We start from the raw sequence: 12,458 nt of genomic DNA, 5'->3' as shown, positions 1-12,458 counted from the left end.
ATTATAAGAGAGGTGTGTAATTAAATCTATGTTCAATATAGAGTAAACTCTTATTTCTTATTTTTTAGATGGATATTAAAAAATAAAGAAAATATTTCTATATTAACCATAAACAAATTAGCATAAAGATATAAATCAAAAAATATATTGCTAGAGTCTTGCCTTGGCTGCAACTAATAAGTGGTAAACATTCATTAGGATCAAAGCACTTAACTCATGATACATATCTCATTTCAAAAATTATAAATTCATTAAAAAAATTATAATTTTGTTTTATGTAGTTGTTGTTGTTGTAGTAAAAAATTAATCTTTAGAATGTGCCGGAATATTTATTGTAGTATTCACAGATCGTCACTTACCTCATGATACATATCTCATTTCAAAAATTATAAACTCATTAAAAAAATTATAATTTTGTTTTATGTTGTTGTTGTTGTTGTTGTTGTTGTTGTTGTTGTTGTTATTATTATTATTATTATTATTATTATTATTATTATTATTATTATTATTATTGTAAAAATTTAATCTTTAGAATGTGCTGGAGTATTTATTGTAGTATTCGCAGGTCATTATTTCTACTATTTAATTATCAGTGATTATTATTTGACCTCCATGGAATATGCTAGAATAAATTATATCCAAGTAAATTAGGCTCTTTTAATCAATTTATCTCACATTAATTAACTTAGAAAGAAGCCATATCAACACATGTAATATTAGCCATGTGTTATTGATAAGCCATGGTATTGTAAAAAGAGCTACTTACAAGTTAAACGTTTCCATGCTAGAGTAGACGTATATCTTCATGGTTAACAATAATGTTATATATATTTTTAAAACATATATATGTTTAACTAATATATTAATTTTTTTCATAACAATAATAATAACAACTAAATTTTATGATTATTTTTAATGTGAAACTTATAATTCTAAGTAAGTCTTTTGATGCTTATCATGGATATATGGATGCAGTAGTTATAATAATAATAATTAATATATAAATTAAACATATATACATTTAAAAAAACATGTAACAAAATTCTTAACCATGTAGATTCACCCCACTATACCATGGAGATTCTTCTCCTATAAATAGACTTTGTTACAATAACATGAGCCAATACCATGCCTTACTAATACCAAATTCCCAAAATATCATTACTCATGTTCATATGACACATATTGATAGGACATTCTTTTATAATTAATCAATTTAATTAAAGAAAAAAAAGGACATAACTATTTTTAGCATAAATATTAACTTTTCATTTGTAAGTGTTACTGGGTAAAAAGAGAATAGCTACTTTTGAGATAACCCTCTATCTTTAATATATTACTATTACTAAAAATATTCTAGAATACTATGTGGAGTTTAAATCCCTACGATCCACCTACTACTTATTGATAATTAAATTAAATTATGTAAGTCTTATTAAAAAGTTGACACATCTATTGACGTAAATTTTTTATAAACCCTTACAACAAATACTATTATATTATTTGTGTATGTGTAGAGAAAATATAAAAAATAATTCAGGAAATAAATTCCTTATTGAGCAAGAAGGACTGTTCATATTCGCATATGGAAAATATGTGAGAATCTGGTATTTAAGTAACCTATTAATAGTAATAATAAATTAATATTTGATCATAAATAAAATATTTCAACAATTGCATTAATTAAAATATTTTAATATCAACTTTAAATGCATATCTAAAATAATGAAATGTTTATCATAAAAACAACATGAATAGTTTTTTTTTTTTTTTATCTAGTACAAGAGATATAAGCAATTCTTTTTGTGCTAAATAAATTCATAATAACAAAATATTTCAACAAACACCTTTTAACAAAATATTTTATTACATATCATAAATTAAATATTTCAAATCATACTTTGTTATTGAAAATAAAAATATTATTTGTAAATAAATGTTAAGTGTTTATTACATCTAAGTATAATGAAGTAGGTATAATGGGTAAGTACTTAACAAGGAGTTGACATGTAGCATTTAAAAAGATCATAAATAAAAAATATTTCAATATTGGTGTTAAAAAATCAAAATAAAATTTATTGAATTTTGGAAAAAAATATAAAGATATTAAACATTAAAAAAACAAAAAAAATCCTTAGTAAGCATAGTTGTACCTTTTGTATTCTAGTATGAGGAAAATGTGCAATTACTTCCTCACTCAACATTGAGTTAATACATGTCATTTAGGAAAAGTATTAAAGAGAAACATATTTTAATGTCAGTAAAATATTTTAATATCACTTTAAAATATTCCAATATCAGCTTTATCCTTTTATGTATGTATGTATATATCACAATTGAAATTGAATTGCTTAGATTCATCTAGAAGCATCAAGTAAAATATTTTAATATCACTTTGGAATATTTCAATATCAACTTTATCCTTTTATGTATGTATGTCTATATCACAATTGAAATTGAATTGCTTAGGTTCATCTAGTATCTAGAAGCATCAAATCATCTAGAAGCATCAAATCTTTTGAGGTATCATTATTTTATGAAGTTAAATCACATTTTAAAAAAAGTGTCCACTTTAAAGATTTGATCTCTTGATATTTGATAAATTTAAAAATAAAATAAATTTAGTTTGAATATAATATTTTAATAATGTGTGATTAATTATAAGGAAAATCTCCTTATATTTGATAGATTTAAAAATAAAATAGATATGAATTCAATGAAATATTCTATTAATGTGTTGTTAATTATAAGGAAGATAAGTGATACCTTCCATTGTCAATATAAAATTGATATGTGAAGTTTTAAAAAATATTAATAAAATATAAAAAAATTAACTTGAAGTATTATTAGTTACATTTTTTAATATAAATTAAAAAATATATATAAAAGGTAATTGAAAATAAAAAACTATTATTTGTAGTTAAATTTTAAATGTTTTGAACACTTCCATAGAAAAGTGATGTGTAATTTCATAAATATTTAACATGAAACTTGAGTTGTCACTTAAAAAAATTATTTATGATAATTATAAAAAATATTTCAAAATTAACAATAAATATATGAAATCCCCCTAACAAATTCCCCCTAATTACATGGATTTGACTTATAATAAAATAAAAACATATAATTATGATAATTATAAAAAATATTTCAAAATTAACAATAAATATATGAAATCCCCCTAACAAATTCCCCCTAATTACATGGATTTGACTTATAATAAAAAAAAAACATATAATAAAATATTTTAGTGTTTACACTAATAAAATATTCAATATCTTTGATATTAAATATTAGTTTGAATTTGTTTTAACTTTGGAATATTAAAGATTAAGATGAATCAAATTCACAAAGCTGTAATTCTTTTATTAAATTTTACACTATTAGAAACAAGATACAGTTTAAAAAAAATTGAATTCTTACGGAGATTTCTTCTCCTCGGACTAAATCTCTTAAAATTTTATAATTTTGATTTATTGTTATTAACATTATATACTTATTTGATATCTTTGTGAGATTTAATAACATTTCGGTTTCCGAAAACGACACAACATGAACAGACTGTGTTAAAAGAAATTTCCACCCAGTTATTTTTAACTTCCAGGAACGTTCACGTATGACTTTATAATTGAATGTGGTATTGCGCGAAGTTTTTTATGAATTTTTTTAGGTGGAAACAGTGAACCATCTTTGTTCCTTGACCTCTGACTTTTCAATAGCAGATATATGTAAAAACCTCCCCCACATAACTCTTTTTTTCCCTTAATTTATAACCACCCACGCACCCACCTCACACTCCTCACGCACCCACCTCACACTCCTCCAAAGAACTTGTGCGCTATCATTTTCACGTTGCTTCTTTACCCTTTCGCTTATCATTTTCATGGTGTTTCTTGACCTTACGATTTTCGGGTTGTCTTTTTGAATGTCTAATTTAATAGATGATATATATATAGGAGTTGTCTATAATGTGACTTTTTGAGATTCGGGTGACGGAATCCGGCGGAAGAAATTGAGATGAAATCATGATTTGTTGCAGTTAAAATGGTTTTTTAACTGCATATTCGGATTCAGCACCCTGAAAAACCTCTGGGACGCTTTCATTGTGCAGAAACTAGTTATCAAACTTCGATTTCAATAAATTACGGCCGGATTTTCACCGGAAAAAATCGCCGGAAAAGCTTTCAAAAAATCGCGTTAAAGACTACGGCTATATATATATATATAATAACCTGACGAATCTCCAACGTCTGCATCTAAGCTGAGGTGCGACGCATTCAATGGAGGTGGTATTCTATTACATCTACAGTAGTATAACGCGCGACCCTCTCGGATCCTGTTATTTCTCTGTCGTTTCGACGTGAACGGTTAGCTCTAGTCTTAATTAGATTGTTTTTTTTACCCCACAATATTTTGATAAATTTTAGTAGAGATTTTTGTAAATCTAAATTATAAAAATCAAATTTTAAATACCCAATCAAATTTCAAAATTTTAAATACCCAATTTTTTTTTAAAGTACTAATCTATTTTCATCATAAAAATATGATTTCAACGAAACAAAATTTACCTAAATTCATAACATTTTTGACAGTCCAGACAATTCTCCCCCTCGGTAGACTTGTACGAGGGCTTAGCACTAAGCGTGCAGCCCACGGTCCACGCATTTCCCCAGACGTTGCTGCTGACGTCCCCATGACGTTGTTGCTGACGTCCCGTTTTGCGCTTTTGACGGCCCAATATATTCTACGCACATTCCTCCTCTTGTCCGAAGGGTTAGCACTACGCGTGCAGCCCACAGTTCGCCCATTTCCCCGGACATTCCTCCTGACGTCACGTCTTGCGATTTTGACGGCCCAGTATATTCTACGCACATTCCTCCTCCTATAAAAGACCCCATCCACTTTCAATTTAGTGTCACCTTCCTTTTCACTCATTCCATCCTTGGCCTCTCCGTATCTTACGCAATGGAGAATCCTGAAACCTCTGCAACAGGGGGGTGGTGGGTACATGCCATTCCTTTTTTCACAAAGATTGGAGTACGTGATTATTTTTCATATTCCAATGCGCATGTTTTTTCATGGGATCTATGGCCTCTCTATATGGCACTGCTTATCTCTGCTGTTTGCGCTCATATGGTCTCTTGGTTCCGCCCTGGAGGAGGCTGTGCATGGGCTGTGAAACACAAGAAAGGCACCGCAATTCCTGGTCCCAAAGGATGGCCGATAATCGGAAGCCTCATGGACATGAGCGTTGGCCTGGCTCACCGAAAGCTTGAGTATCTGGCTCGTCTCCATGGCGCCAAGAAACTCATGGCGTTTAGCTTGGGCTCAACGCCAGCAGTGATTACATCGGATCCTGACGTGGCCAGAGACTTGCTCAGCTCCCCTCACTTTGCAGACCGACCGCTCAAACAATCCGCGCAGCAGTTAATGTTCGGCAGGGCGATGGGATTTGCGCCTAATGGTGATTATTGGCGACTCCTGCGAAGAATTTCTGCTACTCATCTCTTCTCTCCACGCCGAATTGCGGCTCACGAAGTCGGTCGTCAGGCGGACTCCACGACAATGCTTTCCGACATTCGACATGAATCTGTTATCAACGGTGGTCCCGTCCAGCTTCGACGACACCTTCAGAAAGCTTCCCTTAATAATATAATGGGAAGTGTCTTTGGTCAACGGTCCTTCGATGTTCAGACTCACAAGATTCTTGGCGAGATGGTCAACGAGGGCTTCGAGCTCCTGGGAGCTTTCAACTGGGCTGATCATCTGCCATGGCTACAAGTGTTCGATCCACTCAGAATTCACAGCCGCTGCGCTCGGCTTGTCCCGCGTGTTACATCGTTTGTGAAGAACATCATCGACGAGCACCGACAGAGGGACGACACGGCCGACTCAGACTTTGTGGATGTCCTCCTTTCGCTCCGAGGAGACGACAAGCTCGACGACGACGATATGATCGCAGTTCTATGGGTATCATAACTAAAACTTTTACTATTTTTTTGAGAAATTTACAGCTTTTTTCCCTAGTTTCATTTAAAAGATAAATATATAACTAAGAAACTTATATACGGATTGGGTCATGAACTTAAAATTAAAATTAAATAATAATAATAATAATAATAATTTTTCGACAACATCAATACAGGAAATGATCTTCCGCGGCACAGACACAACTGCTTTGCTTACCGAATGGATAATGGCAGAGCTGTTGCTGAACCCACAAGTGCAAGGCAAAGCTCAGGCCGAGCTCGACGCGGTTGTCGGGCGCAACAGAAACGTAACGGAGGACGACATCGAGAAGCTCCCGTATCTTCAAGCGGTGGTGAAAGAGTCTCTGAGAATGCATCCGCCGGGGCCTCTGTTATCGTGGGCCCGCCTCTGCACGGAGGATTGGCACATGGAAAACGGGATGTGCGTTCCGGCGGGCACGACGGCCATGGTGAACATGTGGTCCATTACCCATGACCCGCAGATCTGGGAACGTCCACATCAGTTCCGTCCGGAGAGGTTCCTCCTATCGGAAGGCGGAGAGCATGTAGATGTCCGAGGAAACGACTTACGGCTCGCGCCTTTTGGTGCAGGTCGGCGAGTGTGCCCGGGTAAGGCTCTCGGCCTCAGGACGGTTCACCTGTGGATGGCTAAATTACTTCACCACTTCACATGGCTCCCTTCCCCTAACCACCCGGTGGACCTCACAGAGATCCTTAAACTATCATGCGAGATGGCAAAGCCCCTTACAGCCATGCCCCTGAGTAGGATCCCTGTTACTTCCACTTAACAACTACCCATCTCCCTCTGTGTGATTCAGACTCATCTTCTTTGTCATTTGCTGCCTTTTAAAACTCTCTCATATTATTGCATACATGTAGAGTCATAATAGCACAATTCCCTAATTATAGCCATAATGGCATAATTACCATAATTACACCCACCACTTTACATACAAAAAGCAGCGTCTAGTCATTTTCTTTTCCGTCGTTAAATATTAGACACGCATGCCATACTGTAATCCATTTCGATTTTGTACAAATTATTGTAAATATATTATCTTTCCCTAAATTTTGTAAAAACTATAATTGTAAATATATTATCTTTCCCTAAACTTTGGAAAAATTTACCTCGAATGCGTGGATTTCTGTTCATTCCTATATTTGATTTTTGTTTTCTGTTTTATTTAGATATAATGTGTGTATGAGCCTGAAATATTTTCTTTTTAATTTATAACTTTTAAATGGTAAATGTTTTAGACCGAAATTTAGTACTCGGATTAATTCACCTCTATACTTACGAAATTATAACTTTTAAATGATAAATGTTTTAGACTGAAATTTCGTCCTCCTATTAATTCACCTGTATATTTACGAAACTGGATTGTTTCATTTACCTACGAACTGGATTATTTCATTTTCTATTTTGATAGAAACAATATAGAAATATAATTATTATTAATACTAAAATTTATAGTTGTACGTGGAAAGTATGTATAAGGATAGGTTTTTCCCGTCAATATTGGTGAACCAATGTCCCTCATCACTTACTTCATTAAATGAACATACTTTGTATATCAGGGTTGTACTTCACTATGGAACACCTTTTAATGACGATGAGTTTCCATTTCCCTATTTCTCTCACTGGAGCACAAACATTGAGGTAAGTAGACGATATAAAATTTCTCAATTGATTGGTCTATTTAAATAATTATTATTATTTTAATAATTATTAAATTTTAGGTTGTAAATTAACTATAAATTAATAATTAGTTTATTATTTTTACATGTTGTTAGTTAAGGACAAAATGATATTCAATACAGAAGATGAAAAATCAATAAACATGTTATTAGCTTAATGTATTTTGTTTAATATTTCCTTTTTCAAGATAATGACTTATTTATCTTGTTTTTACCTTTACAATTCTCCATCTAACCAAATCTTGTGTTATGAGGTGAAAAGTGTGGTGAGATAATCTATCTCACTTCCTCTTTGCACTCTCAAGGGAGCATCCAAGATGAGTGATTTTATGAATTAATTTCTCTGAAGTGGTATTTGAAGAGTGAATTTTTGTATCTACTTCACATAACACTTCGAATATATTCTAATGTATTATTATGGAGAGTTTCATTTTCCAATATAAGTGTGAGTTGTGAGTATTATTATGGAGAGTTTCATTTTCCAAATAAGTGTGAGTTGTCATCACATGAGTATCATTATCATCACAATTATAATAAGTTATCCTATTGTTCTATATATAAAAATATCTTGCACTAATCAAAATTAATAAATTTCTCTTCAAAAATTTGTCTCCTTTATCTTAATGTTTCTACATTTTTATTGGAACCAATGATAAGACCTCTCTTGCCTTCCATACTCTTTTTCCTTTCTACTTTCTAATAATATATTTTAGTATAATTACAAAACAACTAAATTCTTTTGACATGGATTTTGATATACTTTATTACTATTTAATTGCATTTTAATTAACGTTATAATCAATTTTTTGTTGTTGTATATATTCATTTATATATTTTTTTTATATCTTTAACATATTTTTCGACAATCACATTAATGAAGTGGTTGATAAAGGTATATTAGTGTGAATCTCTACATTTTACAATTAATGATGTCGATTAGAATATGAAAAGTGGAAGGTAATACCACTTTATTAATGTGGCTGTATTAGTTAACTGTTTATTAACATTAAATATAAATATAATCAACCAAAGTTATATGATTCCCATATTAAATCATTAACATTAAATATAATTAATTAGAATTGTCAATATTTATCTATAAATAATTATGGTAATATAATTATAAAACAATAAATTTAATTGAAATGATTTCTAATATATTTTATTAATATTTAATTACATTTTACTTGATACAAAATTAAATTTTCGTATATTTATATATAATAAAATATTTTTAATATTACAAAACAACATAGTTTATATAATAACTTAAGGCTCAATTTTTTGATTCTTCATAGTTATCTTGGTTTAAGAATTTTTGCCGACAAAACCATCAAAATTAAACGATCATAGCAATGAAAACAAAATTAAAACCAAATCAAATCAGAATTGTTTTTCATAAAACTTTATAACACACCATCGAAATTAAAATTAAAGAATCATAGCTATCAAAAGCAAATTAAACAATAATAACTACGAAAACCACCTTTTATGATTGAACATGGATTTAAAAATGAAAAGTAGCTTGAATGTAATCTTGCGTGGAATTTCTTGCTTTCAAGGACACATGTTTAAGGAGTGCCTTTATTTTTCGAGCATAGTAACAAAAAATGTAAGATATAAGATAGTTGTGGTAATAAGCATGTTCGTTAAGAGAATTTAGAATCGATTAATATTATATTATTTATTAATGTTCATAGTTAGAATGTAATCAATTATATAAAAATGTGTGGAGTTAATTGTCATTTTTTTAAAATGAATTTAAATTGATAGCAATTTATAAGAATTTATATAATTTTTTGGTGTTTTTCATGCATTGCTATTAATGGCATGAACATCAACATATAAAAGTTATTATAGGAAAGTTATCAATTTTAAAAATTAGTAGGTTATATAAATGAAGATTATATAAATTTATTTGTGTGGGTTGAAAATGTATACTCAAATATTTAGAGGTTATAATATTAGTGATTGAAATTAACTCAAGCGAATACAAGACTGGTTATTGAATTCTTTAAATATGAAATATAAAATATCTTATTAATTAATATAATATTTTCAAAAATTAATATTAAATTAAAATATAAAAATCACACTTAAATATATATAAATTTAATCATTTTAAGACTTAGTTATATACCTTTCAATAAATAATAGCTTAAACATCATTACTATATTTTTAAATAATTATAAACATCTTTAATTACTAAAAAATCATTTTATAAAGTATAGTCTTTTTTTCCGAATGTAGCGAAGCCTTTTTCAATTCTCTTGCACATTAATTACTATTTCGGATTTATGAGACATTTCAAGTAGAGGTAAGGAAAAGGAACCTAGAGAAAATACATGACTACTCTCTAAGCCTTGGATATCCTAACCACTCTCAGACATGGACTATTTATAGCTCTCTCAATCAAAATCAATCACTTATGAAGAAATGACCCTTCAAGATATAAATTAATTATAATTATTGGACATGTTTAAAAGAATTGGAAAGGGCGAGAGCCTTCGACATTGGAAAGAGTGGTCATTCATCTCTATTAATTAATAATAGTAACGAGTGGTCATTCATCTCTATTAATTAATAATAGTAAAGTAGACAAAAGAAGGATGGTGCCGAGCAACATTTATAAAGATTTTCAATTTTGTAAAAAGAAAATTAAAATAATTCCAATAGGTTATATGTAGAATTTTTCCTTCATTCATAATCATTAAAATAAATTTAATATAATTTTATAATGGCTTTTTGAGTAAAGTTTTTTGTTCCCTCTATTTTCGCACAGATATCCAGCAAAGCAATCGATTCTACAGTGTACATATACATAATATATTTTATTGAATATTTTTTTAAGATTATTAATTTATATTTTAAAAAGTTTTATTAATATTTTATCATATTTAAGAAGGAATAATTATATATTAGATTGGTTTATATTTAGTTAAATATTTTTCAGATATCTATAAATAAAATATAGTGTAAATTTTCTTAATCTGAAGAATATATGTATCTTAATTTTTATATTGGATTTTAGTTTTATATATATATTTTGGATTTATTTTTTTTCTCTAGTTTTAATAAGGTTAAGTGAGATTAATTTCAATGTTGAATGGAATAATTTTCTGTTTACTGGTTAGATGTATAAGTTACTAAGTTTATGTAAATTTAATTAAAACTAGACACGTTATAAGATAGTTTTTAACTAAACCCCACACAAACTCACTAATCTATATCTCATAGATATATTAGGTTAAATATAATGGAATATACTCAATATTTTCTAAATATGCATGTATGAGTATATTAAGAATACTCATATATGCATATTTAAAAAAGAATGAGTTTATCAAGAATCATGGTGATTAGGAAAAAAAGGTGTGGAAGGACCTTTCTATTGCCCTCTTTGTGTAAATACAAAAGAATTGATGGAACATCTGCTCAATACTTGTTCGTTTATTGAAGGAGTGTGGGATTGAAATATCTGTATTTTTAGTATTGGTAAATGGCAACACGATGATTTAGTTAGTTGTTTGTCATGCTTGGTGCCTAGACACTGGATTTCTTCTATGGAATGTGTGGAAGGAAAGAAATGCTCACATTTTCCAGGATCAAAAGAAGATGATTTCGGTGATCAATGATTTGATGATTCACAATATTTGTGAAACTATTTTGATTGCTTCTTGGCTTATGCAAGATTGGAAGGTGGATGATCATGAGGCTTTGATACTCAATAGGTTGAATTTACATCAAAATATGACTACATTTATAGCTAAACAAGATTAGATGGTGGTGCCTCCATCTAACTCCTCTTATGCCCCTCCTCCTACATGTTTTATTAAATTAAACTTCGAAGGAACTTCTAAGGGAAACCCAAGAATTGTTGGGTTCGATGTTCTTTTCCAATATTCAAATAATACTTTACTACGTCTCTTTGCTCAGAGTTGTGGCTTTAATAGCAATAATTTGGCAGATTTTTTGGCTGTGGAGGAGTGTCATTTGATAGACATTTATGAGAGTTATCTTCTACTATAGGTTTATGGGGATTCCCAAGTGGTAGTCAAGTCTATCCAACACCTCCTTAATCGGAAAACTCTAGGGAAAATTGTATGGAGTTTTTGTTTAGAGGGTTTTGTTGGGTGAATTAGTGCATTTTTGCCAAACATGGATTATGTACTGGCCTCCCATACTGAGCGAGTTGGGGAGTAAGGTCATTGATTTCCTAGCAAATTTAAGGTGTAGGTCTAGACAAATGGTGTTGGATGCTATATGGCCTCCTTCCATTTGAAGTGGGGATATTCAGCAAATCCAGGCCATGTTGGAGAATGGTGACCTCTCCCCCAATGGAGGTGTTATTACAAGTGCTAACAGTGCCTCCTTGTATGGGGAGACCTCTATAGAACTGTCTCAAATATGTTATGGCATGTCAAAAGGTTGGTGGAGGGCATTGTAAGGTCTACTGCAAGTTATCTTGTTATAAATGTTGCCTTATGTCTTTGGGGTGGTGGAAGTATGTACCTTGTGAGAAAGGAGGTGAGGATGCATCCTCACCCTCCTTTACCTTTGATCGATTAGTGTTGTTATTTGTGTATCTATTTCATGTGGGTGCAATTGGGTTTCTTTAAGAGATTATGTCCATTCTGGGGAGGATTCTAAGTCACAAAGAGGTATTGTGTACCTTTTTCACTATTTTTCTTTAAATATTGCTACTCTGGTTATGCTCCATTTCCTCCTAGCATCTAGTAAGACTATTGTTTGGTTTGCTATTGTGTTGT

At 30.5% G+C, this 12,458-nt stretch overlaps 1 protein-coding gene across 1 annotated transcript; it reads left to right on the top strand.

The window, feature by feature from the left end:
• Nucleotides 1-4,950: 4,950 nt before the first annotated feature.
• On the top strand, nucleotides 4,951-7,049 carry LOC149202957 (cytochrome P450 78A4-like). The gene is made up of 2 exons (XM_089400078.1): nucleotides 4,951-5,970; nucleotides 6,146-7,049. The coding sequence occupies exons 1-2, from the start codon at nucleotides 4,966-4,968 to the stop codon at nucleotides 6,776-6,778; spliced, it is 1,638 nt and encodes a 545-aa protein (XP_089256204.1). The 5' UTR covers nucleotides 4,951-4,965; the 3' UTR covers nucleotides 6,779-7,049.
• The last annotated feature ends 5,409 nt before the right edge of the window (nucleotides 7,050-12,458 follow it).

Source organism: Pinus tabuliformis, chromosome 2_1, assembly GCF_031772625.1.
Source record: "Pinus tabuliformis cultivar Carrire ecotype Pingquan chromosome 2_1, CPIR1, whole genome shotgun sequence".
NCBI classification, from domain to species: Eukaryota; Viridiplantae; Streptophyta; class Pinopsida; order Pinales; family Pinaceae; genus Pinus; species Pinus tabuliformis.
The sequence above is the reverse complement of the archived record's forward strand: the minus strand, read 5'-3'. Positions and strand labels throughout refer to the sequence as shown.